General features: G+C 36.9%; 1 protein-coding gene across 1 annotated transcript in view; it reads right to left on the bottom strand.

The window, feature by feature from the left end:
- The window catches only part of NCAPG (non-SMC condensin I complex subunit G), an 87,596-nt gene that overhangs the window by 41,933 nt on the left and 22,940 nt on the right, over window positions 1-22,723 (bottom strand). The window contains exons 6-9 of the mRNA XM_056802450.1: window positions 16,729-16,921; window positions 15,999-16,148; window positions 11,908-12,048; window positions 10,453-10,576 (exon numbers count right to left, since the gene is read on the bottom strand). Coding sequence (XP_056658428.1) covers window positions 10,453-10,576; window positions 11,908-12,048; window positions 15,999-16,148; window positions 16,729-16,921 — 608 coding nt within the window. The remainder of the gene's footprint in view (window positions 1-10,452; window positions 10,577-11,907; window positions 12,049-15,998; window positions 16,149-16,728; window positions 16,922-22,723) is intronic.

Raw genomic sequence — 22,723 nt, 5'->3', positions numbered from 1 at the left:
ACTATAAGTAAATTAGGTGAACACAGAATAGTATACATGTCAGTCCTTTGGGAAGGGAAAGATTTTAAAACCAAGCAAGACTTAGAAAGAGTCACAAAATGCAAAATAAATAATTTTGACTACATCAAATTAAGTTTTTGTACAAACAAAACCAATGTAACTAAAATTAGAAGGAAAACAACAAATTGGGAAACAATCTTCATAACAAAAACCTCTGACAAAGGTCTAATTACCCAAATCTATAAAGAGCTAAACCAGTTGTACAAAAAATCAAGCCATTCTCCAATTGAAAAATGGGCAAGGGACATGAATAGGCAATTTTCAGTTAAAGAAATCCAAGACTATTAATAAGCACATGAAAAAGTGTTCTAGATCTCTTATAATCAGAGAAATGCAAATCAAAACAACTCTGAGGTATCATCTCATACCTAGCATATTGGTCAATATGACAGCAAAGTAATGAATGCTGGAGGGGATGTGGCAAAGTAGGGACATTCATGCATTGCTGGTGGAGTTGTGAATTGATCCAACCATTCTGGAGGGCAATTTGGAACTATGCCCAAAGGGCGATAAAAGACTGTCTGCCCTTTGATCCAACCATAGCACAGCTGGGTTTGTATCCCAAAGAGATAATAAGGAAAAAGACTTGCACAAGAATATTCACTAGTTGCACTCTTTGTGGTGGCCAAGAATTGGAAAATGAAGGGATGCCCTTCAATTGGAGAATGGCTGAACAAATTGTGGTATATGTTGGTGATGGAATACTATTGTGCTAAAACGAATAATGAAGTGGAGGAATTCCATGGAGACTGGAACAACCTCCAGGAAGTGATGCAGAGTGAGAGGAGAAGAACCAGGAGAACATTGTACACAGAGACTGATACATTGTGGTACAAGAGAACGTAATGGACTTCTCCAATTATGGCTTTACAATGTTCCTGAACAACCTGCAGCGATCTACAAGAAAAAAAAAATAACTATACTCAAGCAGAGGACAAACTGAGGGAGTAAAAACACTGAGGAAAAGCAACTGCTTGACTACAGAGGTTGAGGGGACATGATCGAGGAGAGATGGTAAATGAGCACCCTAATGCAAATACCAACAACAAGGAAATGGGTTCAGAGCAAGGACACATGTGATACCCAGAGAAATTGCCCGTCGGCTAGGGAAGGGTTGGGGGGTGGGGGGGGGTGTTCGGCGGAGGAAAAGAAAATGATCTGTTTCCAATGAACAATGTATGAAAATGACCAAATAAAATAATGTTTAAAAAATGATTGTAAGCTATATATTTTTTATTTTAAAAACTTTTAATAATTATTTTTGCTTGCATTGCAATATATGGTATTTGAGTTTTACTTTTTCTCTCCTTTTTTGTATTTGAAGCATGTCAACAGTATTGACAAAATTTTCTTTAACTTTTTTTTTATTTTGCTGTAATATGTTTAAAGTTAATTTGCCCTAATGTCAATGCATACCCCAAAAGCTTTAGACTATAAAAATGATGCCATTGATTGTTTTAAAAAAAATTATGGGACTTTGCTCAATGATTCTGTCTGATTCCAGGAGAAGGGAATACAAAAAGAGCCCTTGCACAGTGCCAAAGAAGCACAAACCTAAACTCCATAGTGCCAGTCAGGCAGAAGGTCAAAGAGACCAACCAATGCCAATGGGATTGATGAAATTTTGAGCCAAGACAAGAGGATTTGAACTTGTTCGGGGTTCGCGGTTGCAGCTGTTTTGACATATGTCAAGGGCAGGTCTTCCTTGTCCCATATTCTACCAAGTATCTCAAATTTGGCTCCTATAATCTGGTCTCTTTTCTGTCTTTCATAATGTGGCAAACTTTCTATAGTCCTGACTACTGATTGGGTAAATTCATAATTGCTTAAATCACTTTAATGGGGCCCTAATTCAAGGACCTGTTATAGATTTACTTTTCCTTTACTTAAAATTTTTATACATAAGACTTTGATACTTGATATTTAATCCAGAAGTTATTTTTCTCTTTTATTTGGATTTTTTTTTTGTTTTTTATTTCTCTTATCAATTGATTCACGTACCTCATAACAGCCATGCATCCCTAAGGGATTCCTGTATTTTTCAACACCCTCTTCAGGGTGAATGTATTATTATTCTAAAATGCAAAGTTTAAATTCTTTTTGAGAGTAATTTTAGGATAAGAAACACACTGGTCTCTGAATCCAGAAAGCGAACTATTTGGAGAAGGCACCATTAAGATGCCTGCACAGGCTGCACCAGAAGATCCAGAGTGAACTTTGGGATGTGGTGATTTGAACTGTATGGGGTTGAATGCATTTGTTTTGTATGTATATTCTTATGCCGAAGGGGACTGCCCCCACTGGCTTTTTTTCAATGCACCTAGCAATCATTGGTTTTGTTCTTCTTTCCTTTTATACCCAAATTATTATAATTTCAAAGTTGGTTATGTTTACAAGATCCATTGGAGAGAGTAATCTTCCACGGATGTCAGGGAGAATGTATAATTGAAAATCTGTTACCCTAAAAAATAATACTTCCCGGGAGCCCATTGACTTCCTGTCGTCACATACTTCCTGTAGACAGGGGATATTAGGCAGGGATGTGGAGGGTCCCACCTCTTTACTTACTGTCCTGAGCTTGGTGGTGGTAAGGCGAACATTTGAACTGGCTGATCAGCCATGGTCATGTGGTCTTTATTTTGTATCCTCTTTATTCCTTGATTTCCAATGATCATTAATAAATCTCCCTATAACATTTTTAATATTGACATTAAATCTAATTTTTACAATGGAAAATGCCCAGATTTATTTGATAAAAATTAATGAGACCATGTTTATTAGACTAAAAGATAAAATTCAAACACAAGAAATCTATCCAATAGATAATACAAAAGTCTACCAATAGCTGTTGGTAGACTTTAGGTTGTCAAGGATGATTACCCCTGTAGCAAATGGTGGTACACACAACATAATTCATTTCTAATTTCACCCAGGCTTATTTAATTCTTGGTGGATGGTTTTTTAAAGGTATTGCACATTATATAAATACCTTTTAAATAAAAGCGTTTTTTTCCTAATTCATGTAAAGTCTATATAAATGGAGGAAGAGAAATGTTTGTTTCCCAAGTAATAATACTATGAAGACTTTTTAAAAAATTCTTTTTAAAATAGTTTTTACCTCTATGAATTTCCTTGTGAAGATCAAAATTAATATTCAATACTCCAAGTACTATTTTAATACTATTTATTAAAATCCGCTTAGAGCAGAAATAAAAAAAAAACAGAGAAATTAAAAAAAAAGGGAAAGGCGAAAAATGGTTCCCTCCTTCACACTGGTACAAGCCCAAGAGACCATGTGGGCGGAAATGGAAATTCAAAACTCAATCCATGTAAGGAGATGCATAAACAGGAAAAGAAAAAGGAGACTGTGGGAAATGTAGTCTCTAGGGTTCAAGATTCTAAATCAATACATTCACCCTGTAATCCTTTGAGAGACAAGTCAATCTCTCCAATGAATCATGAAAACATAACTAACTTATAACTTGAGCTAGAGATATATACAAATATTACAGTTTTTAAAGGGAAATTACAATAATTTGGGGGCAAGGGGAAAATAAAAGCGAAAAGGAATAAAACGAATAACGGATGCATTGACAAAAAGCCAATTAGGGGGCAGTCCCCTTTGGTATAAGACTGTACATTAAAAACAAAAGCATTTCAACCCCACCTCACCCCCCCCAAGTCCAAATTCACCATATCTCAAAGTTCTTTATTTATTTGTCCAACTTGGCTGGAGCTCTGGTGTATGAAATTTTGGGAATAAAATTGAGATAATACCAAATCAGTAAAAAGAGCTCCTTTATCCAAAACAATAAGTGCTGGCAGATCAAAACTAGGAATACTGTCAAAAGTATTTTAGCAAAAAAAGCCACTGGGGCCACCTGGTCAGTTGATTGACTATAACCAGACAAAGTTTATACTTTGTCCAGTTTTTGGCATAGAGATAAGGTCAATTTGTAGGTGCTCAAATGGTGCGTAAAGAAGAGGACATCCACCAAAGGATTTTCCTCAAAAGGCATGTTGGTTAAAGGCCTGGCAGGTAGGGTAGGCTATACGTACATTAGAGGCTATAGTAGTTATACCAGGGGCTATCCATACTCTATTAACAGAGTCCACAATACCCTGGGTGCCTAAGTGACCATTTTTATGAATAGATTGGCAAATTTATTGATAAAAACTTCTAGGAAGCAGAGGTTTTCCTTCAGATGACACCCATACTCCATTAATCTGTTTTGCTTTAAATTTTTGCTTCCATTTTCTCACTTCCTTGACATTATAGGAAAGGGACAGATCCAAATCATCAGTTATTGTTAGTGGCAAAAATTAATTCTGGTCTTTCTAAAGCTTCTAGTTTGGCTACAATATCTGCTTGGTTATTTGCCCTGGAGACAGGTGTAAAAAATAGACTCGAATACAGGACTACAATCCCCACGAGCCTTTGCTCCACTTCCCCAGAATGCCTTGTAATCTCACCTGGGCCGAGATCGAGAAGGTATTTAAGTTGATTCAAAGGCTTTTGAGGCTCTCTCTCTTGGGTCTTGGACTTCCGTTTGGGGCAGATGTGGCTTTTTTTCATAGTGTAGGTGAGGTTGTATCTAGGCCTCTCTATGGCCTGGACATGTGTCTCTTATCCTGTATTTTCTTTAATCCTTAATCTTCAATAAACCTCTAAAAATATAATACTCCTTGCAGAGAGAAACTAATTTCTACCTGCCTCAGCTCCTGCCTCAGTCTCCCTGTCTCCCCTAAATTTTAATCTTTACACAGGGTCATTGCCACCTGTATGTGCAGAACAGTGAACAATAGCGATAGCTTTGGGGAGTTGGATGGAAGAAAGAAGTTCAGTAATAAGATTTGCACTGGTAATAACATTTTCCAGCAGATGTTAAGAATCCCCTTTGGAGGGCGATAAAAGAATGTCTGCCCTTTGATCCAGCCATAGCACTGCTGGGTTTGTACCCCAAAGAGATAATGGACAAAAAGACTTATACAAAAATATTCATAGCTGCGCTCTTTGTGGTGGCCAAAAATTGGAAAATAAGGGGATGCCAATCAATTGGGGAATGGCTGAACAAATTGTGGTATATGTTGGTGATGGAATACTATTGTGCTCAAAGGAACAATAAAGTGGAGGAATTCCATGTGAACTGGAACAACCTCCAGGAAGTGATGCAGAGCGAGAGGAGCAGAACCAGGAGAACATTGTACACAGAGACAAACACACTGTGGTATAATCGAATATAATGGACTTCTCCATTAGTGGCGGTGTAATGTCCCTGCACAATCTGCAGGGATCAAGGAGAAAAAAAACACTATCCAAAAGCAGAGGACAAACTGAGGGAGTAGAAACACCAAGGAAAAGCAACTGCCTGACTACAATGACTGAGGGGACATGACAGAGGAAAGACTCTGAGCGAACACTCTGATGCAAATACTAACAACATGGCAATGGGTTCAAGTCAAGAACACATATGATACCAGTGGAATCACGCGTCGGCCACGGGGGGGTGGGAGGGAGGAAAAGAAAATGATCTTTGTCTTTAATGAAAAATGCATGGAAATGATCAAATAAAATACTATAAAATTAAAAAAAAAATAAAAAAAAAAGAATCCCCTTTGGAGCCATAGCATGCCAACAGTGTGATATATGCCAAAGGCATAGTGGGAGTCTGTGTAAATTGTGACTCTTTTATCCTTTGCAGTTATACAGGCTTGTTTCAAAGCTGTGAGTTCTGTACCATGTGAGCTTACATTTGAGGGCAAGGAAGCTGACCACAGATTATCAAATTCAGTAACTACCACAGCTCCTGCATAGTGCACACCATCCCTCATAAATGAAGAACTATTTGTAAATAATATTAAATCCGAATAATCCAAAGGAGTGTCCAATAAATCATTATAAGGTTTATCAATAGTGGATACTAAAGATGTAGAATCGTGTCAAAGTCCTCTGGAAATTGGTAAATCAGAGAGCAAGGTTGCAGAATTAAGAACTCCACAGCGTTTTAGTGTGATATGTTCATTATTTAATAGGACTATCTCATACCTAGTAATCCTTTGGTCAGTAAATGCCTGTGTCCTATGTCTTAATAACAATGCCTCGACCTCATGTGGGCACATTATGGTCAGAGGGCATCTCAATACCAGATTGGCAGATTTGGTTACCAGTAAAGCCATGGCAGCCATTCCTCTAAGGCATGGTGGTGTCCATCAGCTACTGGGTCAAGCTGGGCTGAATAATAGGCTACTGGGCATTGAGCAGGTCCCAAAAATTGAGTTAGAACACCTGAAGCTACCCCTTTCTGTTCATGCATATATAGGGTAAAGGATTCATCATAATTTGGGATGCCTAGAGCAGGGACAGACAGGATAGCTTGTTTTAAATTTGAAAGAGCTGTTAGGTGTTCTGTTTCCAATTTAAGTGGTTAAAGGACCAAGTTTTTTGTAAGTGATATGAGAGGCTTAGAGATTCCCCATAGCAAGGGATCCACTGCCAACAAAATCCTGCTGCTCCAACAATAGCTCTCAATTGCTTTTTAGTCATAGGAGCAGTTAACTTTTGGATATTTTCAATAAGCTCAGGAGAAATTAAACAAGACCCTGCAGTCAAAATAAAGCTTAAATATTATACTTTGGGGAGACACCACTGAACTTTGTCCTTGGAGACTTTGTGGCCTCTCTTATGTAGCTCTAAGAGGAGGTGTTTGCTATTCACTTGGCATGCTTCAGCGTTTGGTGAGGCCAAGAGCAAATCATGCATATACTGAATTGAACAACTGTATTTAAATTTTATAGCATCTGTCTCAGAAGTTAAGAATTGTGTAAACAAAGTAGAGTTGTCCACAAACCCTTGGGGTAGATGAACCCAGACAAGTGAAAGCAAAGATATGCCTGGAGTTCTCATGTATGGGTATAAAAAAGAAAGCTGAGCACAAGTCTATTACTGTACAGTATGTAGCTGTGTTGAGAATAGAAGAAATCATAGTATTTATGATGGAAACTACAGGGTGTCTCTTTATAACGTGATTGTTCCCAGCTCTGAAATCCTGGATGAAGAGATAGAGATCTTTGCCATCAGGCCCCAGTTTTGGCTTGTTAACAGGCAGGATGGGCATATTGTATTCAGATTTACAGGGAATTATGATGCCTTGTTCAATCAGGGAATTTATTACAGGTGTAATGCTATCAATTGCCTCCTTCGAAAGAGGGTACTGAGGAATGGAAGGAGGTGGGCAAGATTCTGTTTGAATTAGGACAGGCACTGCTGATTTAAGTAGGCCAACATCAGAAGATGATGTGGCCCAGAGGGACTCGGGTATATCAATTGGGATCTCAAAAATAGGAGTCTCCTCTGTTTCATGAGCATCTGAAAGAAGTACAGGGTGTAAAGTTAAGGATTCCTCAGGCAGTTCCAGTGTCATAGAGCCATCTGGAGATTAACTTATTGTGGCCCTAAGTGTGCACAAAAGGTCTCTCCCCAGCAAATTTAAAGGGGAGCCAGGCATTAAGAGGAAAGAGTGTTCCACACTAAGGGGTCCTACGGACACTATTCTAGGGGAAAGCTTGGGAACATTTAGGGGTGTCCCTGACATTAACTGAGCCAATGGAACTGCAATCCAAATCAAGTGTACTCTTTAATACAGACCGGGAAGATCCAATGTCCAAAAGACAACCATAATAGGTATTACCAACCTTTAATGTTACATGGGGCTTATTAGTATGGGGGTGGGGGGTGGGGGCAGTGGATAGGGACAACAGGCAGTAAGACGTCAGGTTCTGGAAAATCAAAGATTGTATCCTCCGATTCCTGTGCTCCAACCCTCCGTGTACACCTTCATAATCTTTGGGTAGTACTTTGGACTCCCCCCTGAAGGGCAGTAGCTCCCTGGGTGGTTCAGGGGCAAGCTTCACTCAAAATATACTTCTGTGGGGTCATTTGGTATGAGTTTTCAGGTGCCTTATTTATGTCTCTAGGATTATTATCAGTTCTAAAATTACAATTCCTGACATCATGATTATAATTACCATTCCTGTAATTATTCCTATAAGAATCTCTCTGGTTGGTATAGTTCATCATTGCCTGGGAAAAATTCCTACAGTTCATCATTATGTGGTCCTTCTTATAGGAGTGGCAGGTAAGGGACTGATAGTTAGATTCTTGGAGAGGGGCTAGCGCCATTGGTTGAGCATCATGCCCGTTGTCTTGTTTATCAAACCTATACTCTAAAGATCTGATTTCCCCCCCCCCCAAAGGTTTCTATGACATTATTAGCTAATGTACCTCGTTTTGAATGCAAACCTCTCATCATAACCAAGAAAATGACTGATATTTTTTATCAATATGGCCCATCCTATAAAGATGTTGAGAATTTGCTCAATGCCTTTCTAAGAGAACATGAGAAAAATAAAAAATCATCTCTCATGTTAACAAAGTGGTGCAGCATACTGGCCAGCTCAGGATCCTGCATGGGACTATAATAGTCCTGAGGACTGGTTGCAATTACATAGTTGTAGGGAGGCTATGCTAGAATGCTCCAAGGATGCGGAAGAATGGTCAAAATTTGAAAGCCTTAGACACTCAGATGATGAGACACCCTCACAATTCATCAATAAGCTCACTGAGTTTGGGGGGTCGATATCTAGACCTTGAAATTTCTAAAGACAAAGATATTGAGCAAATAAAGAGACATTTTGTCAACAACTCCTGCAGGGTGGCCCAAGATTATTTTAAGATGCATTGCCCACAGTGGCCTCAGATGGACTTCAAAGAGTTGAGGAACACTGCTGCTTATGTCTTTAAAGGCCAAAAAGAAAAACAGAAAGGCAAAAAATTGCTCCCTCTTTCACGCTGGTACAAGCCCAAGAGATCAGATGGGTAGAAATGGAAACTCAAAACTCAATCTACGTAAGGAGACGCACAAACAGGAAACGGAAAAGGGGATTGTGGGAAGTGTAGTCTCTAGGGTTCAAGATTCTAAATCAACACATCCTCATGTACTAAATAATGGGGCAGGATAAGGTAACCTAAATCTATGATATGTTGATATATCCAATTTCTTTTTGCTTAAGTCTCTCACCTGATGAAAGCATTCTCTTCATCTTCATATTCCTCATGATCCTTTACCTAGACCTAACTTTCACAGTTGTCAGTATTCTCACTTGTGACATGGCTTTTTCTGTAAATACACCTTTTCACTTAGGAGTGTATTTATCTTTGTGTCCTAGTGCCAATCATATTACTCTGTACACAATAGTTATTTTGTAAAGATTTGTTGTACTGAAATATGGAAAACTCCTACACAAAATAATCCCATCCAGACCCCACAGAAAAATGAGAGAAACATTGGTATTGAAAACTTCATGGGTGGGAGTTAGTGAGAAAGAGTTATCTAATACCTCAAAAATTCTTTGTGTAATGCATGTGTATGTATAGATAATCTGAAAAGGCTTTTTCTTCATAGTTAACGCCTCAAGAGATTAAACAGTATAAAGCTAAATTTTGCTTATTTTCTACATCATCTTCTTGTCCTTAATCACCCAAACTTCACCTCCTGTTACATGAAGAACAGAGCTGAAAATGTTGCTTTGTAAAACAGAATATAAGAAGCAAAAGCAGTGTCTATTCTCTCTTTTTCAGTCACTCACTCAACCAACATTTATTAAGCAACTATGTTCCAGGCACTGGGGATATAAAAGGGAGAAAAAAAAAAGCTCTCAAAGAGCTTAAAATTAATTTAGATTAGTCTCAGTGGAGACAACATGCAAAAAAATATCTACAAAGCAAGTTATCTACAGGATAAATAGGAAATAATAAAAGAGAAAAGGCACTGGAATTAAGAGAGATTAAGGAAGGATTCCCCCAAAAGGTAGGATTTTAGTTGGAATTTAAAAAAAGCTAAGGTCAGTAGTCTGAACAGAGAAATTGTCAAGAGCTGAAAAAGAGAAAGCTGAGCAGCCTTGACTTGAAGGGTATAAAGATTAAGAAGCTCACTTGCTATTTGCTCCTAAATCTACAAAAGAATGTTTTGAATGGACTGACAGTGACTATGTATGTGCCTATGCTTCACTAAATAAAAATTTAAAAAAATAAGATAGGCACTATCATCAAAAAAACATACAATCTAGCTGAAGAAGCAAAACTAATTCACACATCTAGGATGCCTAGGACTTAGCCACTAAATCATAAGATCTGTGATTCTGTCAAATGGCAAGCAGCCCAAGATTTAGTTGATAAGTTTTAAAGGAGTTGCCAGAGGAACACATGGAGTTGTGACTTGCCCCAGGTCACTGAAGTAGTGTCAAATGCAGCTCAAAGGTCCAATACTCTACCCATTATACTACATTGCCACTCATATGTTTACAAATACCCCCCACAGAAGGAAAATTGCTTACAATCTGTGTCTTCTTAATATCATCATTAAGGAGTTGAAGCAGTCTCTCAACCAGGGAAGAAACCAAGGAAATTGAGAGAGTTGGTAGAGTAAGAATCTCCTGCAGGACAATCAATAATTGCTTCCTGCATTAAAAAAAAAATTGTTAACTTGATTAGGACAAACAATATAAATATACTTATTTTGTAAAGTGTCATTTCTTCTCTTAATTACATTCATTTGTATTCTCTGGCAGACCATACCAGTACAGACTCAAAAGTCTATGTTAAGTCAGAGAATTATAATCAAACTTATATCTAATGTAAAATGGTACTATATTTGTTTATATTAAGTCACTAGTAAAGAATGTCAGACTGTGAAGATGGGATTAACTCCACCAAGTCTCCAGGTGTAACGACTTTTCGTGCCACTGGACTCAGGCCTCCAACGCCAAGAGAGAGGGACTGTCTCTTTGCATCGACTTTTCCACTTAAATCTCCTTCATGCACAAGTGTCTTTGTGCACACTCATCTATCATGGATGAAAACGCACAAAGACAATCGTCATCCTTGGTTACTGAGAGACTACTACTAATACTTATTCTTTAGATTTTAGCCATCAGGAATGTATATACCCCCACTAAAGGAGGTGGGGGAGGTCTATGACCCACATGTGCTGACAAGTGACAAATCAAAAACAAATGACTGCCCCCTAGGCGCTGACTGACATGTGGGGAATGAAAAGGGCTGACTCTGTTTCCTTGGCTTTTCTGGGGGCACTAGACTCTGGAGAGGCCCCTCATCTTGGAGAAGGCCTTGTTGTTTAATTAATACTCTGTGCTTCCTCTTTGCTGGGGCCCCTGAAGCCCTGCCTGGTTCAGACAAGGCAGAAGTTTCAGTCTCTATCTCTGTCTGTCTCTTTCCTTACCTTCTTCCTCTCTATTTGTAAACTACCATAAAAGTCAATCTGACTTGAGTAATTCATTGGAATTTAGTAATTAAATTCCTAGTGGCCATACTCTTAAATATTCAGTCCAAACATAATTTTTACCCCTTACAAGAAAAAATCGTATAATTAAGTCACTGTTTATAAGATATTACTAGAAGTCACTGGAATAATTTTTTAAAAGATGCAAGTATTAAAATGAAAAGTCAACTATTGTTGAATAAGAATGTCACTAATAAAAGCAACTACTTACAGTAGTATTTTAACTAGATAGATCATAATTTTTATGTCTACAAAGGTAAATTTGAAACAAATATACTATCCCTATCAGGAGGTTTCACTTAATTATTTTCAAAAAATGTATTTTGTTTCCGAAGTTCTATTATTTCTTAGAAAAATCTGTTTCAAGGCAAACTGAATAAAAAATAAAGATAATTCATTAATAAAATAGGAAAATATGTTTCCCTTTCAGAGATGGGATAAGTAACAAGAAACCTCAAAATAAATATGAATGGTATATATTCAGACTTACCTTCCTCCTTCTTCATTAGTATCCAAGGACTTGATAATTAGAATCAGTTGCTGGCCTATAAACTCTTTTGTCATCAGATTTTCAATATAGGCAAAATCTCCTTTTTTTTCTTCTGTCACAACTGGAATGCTCTGAATATAACTAAATTTAAAAGAATTAAATAAAAGTAGATTATCTTTTAAAATCAAGAGGCAAAATCTTTTTTAAACCACGAATAGAACATGAAAAAAAGCCAGTCTCCTTTTTAACTTAGTAGTAGAGAACTTATATAGATAAATCCATAAGGAAGCCATTTATTGGAAAGAATATTATCATTATGATATTTTACAAAATATTGATTCAAGAATTAGTATAAATTTAATTTGAGAAGTGTAGCTTAAAAACTGATTGTTTTCTATTTCAAAATGATAAAATAGCAGAAAAAGACATATTCTGGTATCATGGATAGAATATCAGACTTGTCAGGATGACCTGAATTCAAATCTCACCTCAGACACTTAGCCACTTAACATTAACTTAACCTCTCAGTCTCAGTTTCATCATCTGCAAAGTGAGGATAACAGCTCCTATTTCAAAGGGTTATTGTGAAAATCAAATGAGATAACACCACGAAGTAAACAACACAAACCCTCAATTCAGGAGCCTGACGCAGTCATGTTCATGGAGCTAATCATTTGGTTTCTGAGATAAATATAAGGAAAAAGAATTTCTTAAGGGAGTACTTAGTGAGAGTTAGGTACATTCTTAAATACCAACTTTATTTTTAGGGGTTGAAAGGAATCAGTGGCTTTAAAAATAATTTTAAAAACTTTTCAAATACTACTGAATAAATTAATAGAAATTTAAATTTTAAAACTGTTATTTATTAATTGGTTGAGACTTTCCAACCAATTTCTATTTTCCTTAGACAAACTACTTCAAATATCATTCTACAACATACAAGTACTTGGGGGGGAAAAAGCAACAGCACTACTAATCATTGTCTATTTATGGAGGCTTCTTCAAGTGACATTCTTTCCACAAAGAAATCATTCTATGGAGTGGCAAAGGTCATTTCTCCCCTTAAGGAGAAACTTAGAACTTCATATTCCCTGCTCCCTCTAGTTCAAGACCAAGAGAAGAAAATACATAATTAATAAATGTAGTATATAGTACTACTGTTTTCTGATATACTAAGAAAAATACTATTTACTTTGATTAAAGAACAGAACAGAGTTGACATGTTTTTATTGAATATGGTACCAAGGGCCATAATTACATGAGTATATTGATGGACTTGTGTGTATAAATTCAGGGACCATAAAATAAAGTATTTTATTTTCTTTTTAAAAACCCTTACCTTCCATCTTAGAATTAATAGTATGTTCTAAGGCAGAAGTGTGGTAAGGGCTAGGCAATGGAGGTTAAGTAACTTGTCCAGGGTCACACAGCTAGGAAATGTCTGAGGCCAGATTTGAACCTAGGACCTCCCATCTGTGATAAAGGATGAAAGGTTTGCAAAAACTGAGAGATGCAAACCTTAGAGCATGCTTGACAGGAGCATGTGACTAAGGGTCACATGGGAGTCTGAGCCTCAGGATCTGGGAAATCTATGCCCAATGGTTGTTTCATCTTAGTCTGTTCTCCTGGAAGGACCTAAGGCTTGAAGAAGATTTTTCTCCTGTGACCAACAGAGGAAATAGGTTTTCTGGATTCTGGCTGTTGGCAGTATCAGTAAGAAGATCTCTGGACCTACTTGGACATCTACCAACTTAAGATCCTGGCCCTATTTGATTGGACTCCTAGTGTGAGACTTGGATGTTGGAAAATTAATTCTTAGCTTAGTAATATAGTTTAGATAGTTAACAGATATTAGCTTTTAAATTAAGTATAAGTTTACTCCTAAACCCATGTTCCTTCCTACCCTTCCCAAACAATAAATTTGAATTTATTTATATGTCCCTCTTGTTCTTTCCTCACCCCAAATCCCATCATAATACATCTCTGGGCCTGGCTCTCAATCCACTGAGCCACCCAGCTGCCCCCAAATCAAGTATTTTCAATCATCTTTTAAGACATCTTTTAATTATGGCAGGGAATGCTATCCACCTCCAGAGAAAGAACTGTTGGAGTCAGATGGATGCAGATCAAAGCATACTATATTTCACATAAGTGTATTTATGGTTTTATTTTGGGGGTCTTGGTTATGTATGCATGTGCTCTTACAACAATGACCAATGTGGAAGTGTGTTTTGCATGATAATAAAATTTTTTAAAAAGACATCTTTTAAGACATCTAGTTCATTGGAACATCTTCAAAAACATGCTTCCCTAATTTGATGGACTTTCTTTTTCAGAAATATGGAAACTATGTTAACTACATTTATATCCTGTAAAAATTGGTATTTCCTATAATAGATATAAGATAGCATAAATAAAAAGAGCAAAAGACTCAGGAGTTAGAAGATGGGTTTAGTCCTAGCATTGCCATTTATTATTAGTTGTATGACTTTAAGGAATTCACTTAGCTTATCTGAATCTCAGTTTACACATGTCAAAATGGGCATAATGATTTCCCCCAACTTATATACGGTGAAGAGTAAATGAGTCAAAGCATATAAACTGCTTTATAACCATATGGCATTAAATCACTTGTATCATCTTAATTGTCCATTTATAAGATTTGCAACCTGCCTCAAATTATTTCATTTGATCCTGGGGTAAGGTAATGTAGGAGATGCAGTGGACAAGGAATTACAGCCACAGAAGCCATCTAGTCCAACCCAGAGCTCTGAATTTGGAACCAGTAAGCTCTACATTTAAAAACTGTGCTGTCTGAGTGAGCAATGTGATAACAGATGGACAAAGGGACCTTCTTGAGCTTTAGCTTCCTCACTGCTGTAATAAGGGAGGAAGAGAAATGAGTTGCAAGAAGTAAGAGAGGTTTTTGCAAGAGCCGGCCACATGCCAGGAACTAATGATGCTCGATTCTGGAACAGAGGAAGGATAAAGAGAGAACACCAACAGTTACTTAGGGCTCTTGGACTTCCTGTCTCTTGAGCTGGGGGGAAGCTCTTGAGCTTCTGGTCTCTGAAGCTGAGGAGTTTTTTGAATTCCTTTCCTCTGGAGCTGAATAGACTTACCTCTGTTGTTTCTGACTGAAGAAACTCTTCCTTTGCTTTAAAATCAAATTGTTCCTGTATGCTGATAGTGTTCCTGTCTAATAGACCTGTGACCAGCTAGCCTGAACAAAACTACAGAGTTGGTGAGGCCTGAGTCCAACTCTGACCTGGCCCAAGTAGGGGTGGATCCAATCATCCTGAGTTCATTCCTAGATATATCTGAAGACCTGTTATATCCTACAAATCAATCTGGGAGGATTAAATAGTGTCAAGTTTAGCTAGTCAGCAGTTGGGATCTAGGCAGACAGGTGGGCTCAGGGAGCATCAAGATAAAGAAGGCACTTCCATGAGGAGGCTTTAGAAGGTGGGAGGCTAGAGAGAAATCCCTTAGAGCTAGGGACCCCTAATTCTTTAATCCTCCCTTCACAAGACCTTGTTTCCAAAGAATAAATCCCTGTATCCTGTTTTCAACATCTTGTCTTGGAGATTGAAAAATGCACTGGTCTTGGTGAGGAAAACTCTCAGGCTTATTTTGCTGCGGGGTACTGAGGAACCAAATCAACCTCAGTATCTCAATAACATCATCAACACCAATCCTATTAGGGACAATATTTCACTGCTAACATGGAGATGACAATAATATTGGCAGTTTCCTAGAGCTGATCCAAGACTCAAAAGAGATGTTATGTGTTTTGCACACCATGGCATTTTAAGCTGTTTTCACTTTAAAGTTTACAGAAGGCTTTATATTACATCCGGCACTGAACTCGGATCTTCCAAGTACAACACTCCATCCACTGTACCCCTGAACAGCCATGATGCTTTCCATTACAAGTTTCTCCAGATACAAATACTCAAGTATCATCTCTCAAGTAGTGTTACTATGAAGATTCTCCTCTTTCTTCAAAGCCTATTAGTGACTCGTAGTTATAGTTTTATTCCTAGAATCAATTTTTTTTGATGCTAGAAGAAAAAAGAAAGAACTTTTACCTCAATAGATATTCTGCATAGATAGCAGCTTCTGGCAAAATCTCCTCTAAGAAAGCTTCCCCTTCATCTCCTTTAGATTTCAGAAATTCACAAAGAACTCTCCAGTACAAAGCAATTTCAGGGGTGAGTGTTTCCACAGGGATCAATTTCCTTGATTAAAAAAAAAAAAGGTAATTAATTTACAGTTCAAACTTAAAAAAAAACCTAACATATACATACTTTAAACAGGATGGAAAAATATTTTAAGGCTCCTATAATTTTTGTTTTAATTACAAGTTCATTTTAATCCCCCCCCCCCAAAAAAACAGATAAATTTAAGGATAAAAAAAGCAACATGGTCAAACATACAGTACTAGAACAAGTTGTTGGCAAGTAGAAAACCAAAGAAATAAAAAGGGGAAAAGAAAGTGAATAGACTATGACACACATCTATTACAAGTTTTATGTAAGAAAGAACAAAGAAGATAAAAAAGATAGATACATGAAGTATCTAGAAGTATTATATAGATCTCAAATACAGATAGAAAATAAAACTAACTACAGTAATCTGCCAAGTCATGGTCATCTGACCACATAAGAAACACAGCCCTCTCCCATAAGTAGGTCTATCAAGGAAAGTTTTTTCTAATTAAATGTATATCCCCCTATACACAAGTTCATGGCACCTACTTTTCTGGGGAAGTTAGGGAAGACAGGAAGTAAGAGAAAAAGAGAATAAGCCTCCATTTACCTGCCATCACTGTTTTTACAGACTTCTATTAGTTCAGTAAGAGGAATCATGGCAAACAAGGCCTTCAGGATTGAGTCTGCCACCTCAGGGCAGTTTTCTACATCCAGTCGATGAAGAAACTGTAGGATATCTCCTTCAGTGAAATGTAACCAAGATTGAAGAAGTTTCTTCTGCATAACTTCTTTCACAGCCTCTGTTCATATAGACATTTAAAAATACCATATAAGCAATCTCTTATCTGGTTTTCATTGCCTATATTTTGAATCCAGGTTAGTTCAGTGAATTCACTATCATAGAAAAGTCCTCAGAAATTACCTAGAATGACCCCATCATTTTGCAAATGAGGGAAATGGAGCCCAGAAGTACAATACCTTTCCCAAGATAACAAGATTAAATATTAGACCTCAAGACTAGTCTTCTGATATTTATAATAAAAGTGAGTGAAAAACCAAGAAAACAAATCAATAAAAAAAGACAACCAAAAAAATCACCTAATAAAGGAACCACCATTCTCCAGGATTCTATTCCTAGATTTTTTTTTTTAATATACTCTTATTCCTTAGCAATTTTATTTACTCCTAAGGCTTCACTCTTCATTTCTACATTAATGACCCCCTAACTCAGTATCTGTAGCCCTGAACCTCTTTCCTAAATTCTAGACCTGCATTTCCAGCTGTTTGCTGAGCACTTCCACCCCAATGCCATGTAAAATTAAGTACATCTAAAAAGCTCATCCTCTTACTCATCTATCATCAACCTTCCCTCTGCTGAATCACCTATTTCTTCTCAATAGTATTATCATCCTCATTATAACTAGCTCAAAACTAAAAAGTATTCTTACCTCCACTTTAGGATTCTTTACTCTCTTCAAGACTGAACTTGGGCGCTACTTCAAGTTCAAAACCTTTCCTAATCCTTTTGGTTGCTAGTGCTTTTCCCCTCCTTCTGTATCTACTCATCTTCATATGTTATAATTCCAGACCTCAATGGAACTTAAACTACTTGAGGATAGTAATGATTTTATTTTCATTTTCATATCACTGGTGCCTGGCACACATTAAATGTTTAATAAATGTTTACTGAACCGAATCCAAACAATGATTATGTAAGGCAGGCAGAAACAAGTATTGTGTACATTTAAAAGATGAAGAAACCAAGGCTCAGGAACTTCCCCAAAGTAATTTCCCCAAAGTCACACAAAAAAGAGACTAGCTTAAATCTAGTTTTCAGGCCAAATCCACTACTCTTTTTTTTTTTTAATTAACTTTTAATTTTTACTATGAATTTATCAAAAACATTAGGAAAACTATAAAAATATGATTAACAACAAAAAATAATTTTGTATGATTATATCAATAGAAGCAAAAATGTTTTTTAATAAAATATAACATTATTAGTGTATTTTAAACAAATACATTAGAAAACAGGAATAAAATGACCTTTTCTTAAAGCGTAACTATTCCAAACCAAAAACTAGTTTGTTTTTTTTAAATGGAGAAGCAAGAGGCCTTTCAAATAAGATCAAAGGTAAAGCAAAATGACCTTTGTTACAAACTATTATTTTATGTAGTTCTAGAAATGCTAGCTACAGGAAGGATAAGAAAAATAAATTGAATAAGCACAAGCAAGAGATAACAAAATTATTACTATCTGCATTATGATATAATTTACTTACAGAATTGTGGTGATTCAACAACAATAATTTAAAAAAACAATTAAAACTAATTTTTGGGAAAGTAGTAGGAAAAAATGATCCCATAAAAATGTTTAACATTTATATACTGCTAAAAAAAACTAGCAGGAACTGTAAGGATGGACTTCTAACAATTTACATAAGCAGAACATTGAATCAATAATTGAATTATATTAGTGAAAAACTCTCAAGTAGCAACAGGTTAATTGCTATTTTGGATTTAATTTTGAACCAGGAAAAGATGACTGGTAGAATATAATAGATGCAACTGAAACCTTAAGAGTCATTATATTAACTTATAATCTGTTAATAGCTAATAAAGAGAATGTTGGGTATATTCAGACATACGACCTAATTTTAGAAAAGAAATTTTTAGAAAATTCAGAGGATGTTAGCAGGTATAAATGGCTGTCAAAATTCCCAAGGACTCATTTTGAAAAATGCCATCCAGAGATAGCTTTCTCTCCAGAGAAAGAACAGATAATCTGAATGCAGACTGAAACACAATATATTTCACTTGATATTTCTTGATTTTCTTTTGTTTTCTTCAAATTCTCTTTCATAAAAGGACAAATATGGAAAAATGTTTCACATTATTACATGCAAAATCTAAATCATATTGCATGCCATGGGATTTGGCTTGAATTAAAAAAAAAAGGTTAAAAATTGCTTTTACATATAATTGAGAAAAAAATTATTAAAAAGTAAATAACAAAATAAATGAGTGTCAAGTACTTTGATCATGAAAGAAGATAGAAGATAAGAGATAGAAGAGATAGAGGAGGATAATAGTTTAATACTGCTTTTTGCAGGAGAGTAGTGTGGAAGAGGCATGAAGAGAGAAAGGTTTTGAAGGACAAGACAAGATACAAGAGACTAAGCTGGGGACGTGTTTTGTCAATCAAGATGAAGATTCTAAAACGGAATGTTCCCAGGAGGAGTGGCAGTTGAGCTGATGAGGGGGAGGGGCTGGGAGAGTCTGGCAATTGAGGCTAGCTGAAGACCCTGATTATGCTGGCTTGTTTTGGGGGGCTTTCTGATCAAGGGGAGACCCCTGCACTCTCTGAGAGATTTTGACTGACCAAGAGTTGGGTTTTTTCTGGCCACAGAGAGAGGAGAAGGAGAAACTTGGCTTTTGAGTTGGTTTCTCTCTGAGAGTTTAAGCTGGCCAGGAGAAACTGAGAGACCTTGATGGTGTTGTAAAAGAAGAAAGAAGATCTTAGCTGTTGTCCTCCATTTATCTAACTGTTCCTCTTCTCACCTTTGTTACTGAACTATTTCCATAACCCTCTCAAATTCCCCTTATAGATTAGGGAAACCCTCATCCCATTTTCCTCAGTTTCCCATTCTGTTATCCCAATGAACCCCTATTTGAAAAAAGAAAAGAAGATCTTTATAGTTCACTTAGGGGGGAGGGAAGGAGCCAAAGGCTTCAAGAAGAATTGGGAGGTGAAGGGGGGCAGGGAGCAGAGGGTTGGAAAAGGGAGGGAGTGAGAGAGGAAGGAGGTTAAGAAGTAGATTGATCCATCAGCCATCAATAGAGATCAATGGGCAAACCCCAGAGTAAACCCCAGATAAGTCCTCTGTGTACCAGCATTCCTGTGTGGCAGCATTCCCCTGTACTAGCAGTGTCTCTCATCTATCACCAGTGTAACTAGGAGATCCTCACGGTGTGTTTCCTGGTAATAGCTCTCTCCAGTCACAGCCAGAGAGTAGAGCAGTCATTGCAACAAGAAACAGTTTCCCCCAGTTTACATATTTTATTTCAGTAGACATAAAATATATTTACAGGCCCAAGGAAAAAGCCAGGATAGAGGAAGATTATGTAAAATTATTTTATTTTTAATAGGTCTTTATTGATATTTTATTTTTAGATCACTGAGATTTCCCCTTGTATTCTTCCTCCTTCCCCTCTCAAAAAACTAGTCCTTATAAAAAAAAGTATTCTTGGGGGCAGCTGGGTAGCTCAGTGGATTGAGAGCTAGCCCTAGAGACGGGAGGTCCTAGGTTCAAATCTGGCCTCAGACACTTCCCAGCTGTGTGACCCTGGGCAAGTCACTTGACCCCCATTGCCTAGCCCTTACCACTCTTCTGCCTTGGAGCCAATATACAGTATTGACTCCAAGACTGAAGGTAAGGGTTTTAAAAAAAAAAGTATTCTTGTATTTAAATAAAGAGAAAAAAATTCAGCGAGATAGTTCTAATGCTTTCTGGTTACTGCTCTGTTTACTTTGTTGTAGTGACTATGTATATTGTTTTCTTGGCTCTAGTAGAGATTGGAGAGAGAGACCTTTGGAATCTCTACACTCTTGTAAACCTCAAAATTTCTTAGACTTATAAATGTTGGAAATTTCGCCATTGGGAAATTTCATACTTGAAAAATTTCCTATTGATAGTGGGTCTTGGCTATTGGAATGTGAACCCCATTGGCATGAGAGTTTTCCCCTCCTCCCTTCTTAAGATTACTTTAGGACAGAAACCTTTTGCTGAACAATGGAAAGGACTTTGATCTATGCTTAAGCATAGAACAGGAATTTCTTTGAGTCATGATTGATTTTAGAATTGATACAATGGAGATACTTGGAATCAATCTCCACCCTACTCAGTCCTAACAGGATTGAGGAAGGGCTGCAGCATAGATCAAAATTTAATTATTCCAACCTCTACCCTACTCAGGTTAACAGGATTTAGGAAGGGCTGTAGCAAAGGATCAAAGATTTAATTATTTGAAAATATGACCTTCAACAGACATGTGCAAAGCCAGAGACCTCTGGGCGGTCCTGGGTTAAGCTAGAGCCTCCATTGGCACAGGGAAATTGATGGACAGTGATTGGTAGATGTGAGAACTGAGGGGAGGCAACTTGGATGGTTTCCTTAAAGAGAGAGGGGTCTGAAGACTCAGGGGTGGTGGTTGAGGAGTTTGTCTGAGTGGTTGGAGTGTGCTCAGAGAAGCTTGCTCTGAAGGAAGCTGAAGGTGGGGGCCTCTGAGACTGTTTCTCCATTTTGGTCATGTGAGTAATAGGGACTGATCTCTTTTCTTTGCCCCAGCTATCTAAGGGCTTGGGCCTTTTGGCCCAGCCTAAACAGAAGGGGTATTTAAGCCCTATTCCCTTCTCTCCCTTTTCTCGCTCTCTATCTCTAATTCCTTTCTTCCTCCTGTTGTAATTAAACTCCATAAAAGATTGACTGCTGACTTGAGTTTTCATTTAGGAATTACATAGCTGAATTCCTTGGCGACCTTAAATTAATATATATCAGTCTTTTAAAGTGATTTCCTTGTCACACTCTACAGGTTTCACTTTGCATCAAAGTTCATATAGTCTGTTTTCTTCATCACAATTGTCAATTCTTAAAGCAAGTAATATTCCAAAACATTCTTGTACTATATTTTGTTAGTCATTCCCCCATCAATAAACATCTACTTTGCTGATATTTGCTACCAAAAAAATGTTGCTATAAAATTTTTTATATATATGGAGCTTTCTTTGTCAATAACCTCCTTTTGGGATTTGTAAATGACTAACAATGAAATCTCAGGGTCAAAGGGTGTAGAGATTTTGGCCACTTTTATTTGCATAATTCCAAATTACTTTCCAGAACAATTGTAACTGATGCACAAATCCTGTAACAATGCATTTATATGCCTGTTAATCTATTTTCTATGAATTAGCTTCTTAATTTCTCAGTCACTTAAAAATGCAAGAGCTATTTTCTCATAGCAGAACTTCTAAATTAATTTAAGGACAAAATGATAAGTTGATTTTTCAAAAAGATAAACATTTGCATGGCAACTGACCAGATTAGACAATTACATTAAATATAAAGGGATGGAAATACCACTGTGAAAAAGAAAATTCTCTAACATAAATCTCTTCTAATCATTGGTAAAATGTAGCAGTACCAGATCTTAAACTTAAAAAGAGTAATCATCAAAACAAACTGGTACTGGCTAAGAAATAGAAGGGTAGACCAATGGAAAAGATTAATGGTAAATGACCTCAGCAATCTAGTATTTGATAAATCCAAAGATCTTAGCTTTTGGGATAGAATCTCACTATTTGAAAAAAAACAGTTAGGAAAATTGGAAAACAGTACGAGCACCATAAATCACAAGCAATTTGAAATACGACCAGTCACAATCGAGATTTTTTTGCTTTAAGTCAGGAGCAGATATTTGAATCATGAGGTTCCACCTGTGGGAGGAATCCAAGGTGGATGAGGTAATCAGTACAAGGGAGATTAAGAAAATGTTGAGGATTTGGGAAAAATGAAACAGTTTCTTGAAAAGACACACCCTGAAAA

The sequence above is a fragment of the Monodelphis domestica genome, chromosome 6 (assembly GCF_027887165.1).
Source record: "Monodelphis domestica isolate mMonDom1 chromosome 6, mMonDom1.pri, whole genome shotgun sequence".
NCBI classification, from domain to species: domain Eukaryota; kingdom Metazoa; phylum Chordata; class Mammalia; order Didelphimorphia; family Didelphidae; genus Monodelphis; species Monodelphis domestica.
This window is presented reverse-complemented; position numbering and strand designations above follow the sequence as displayed.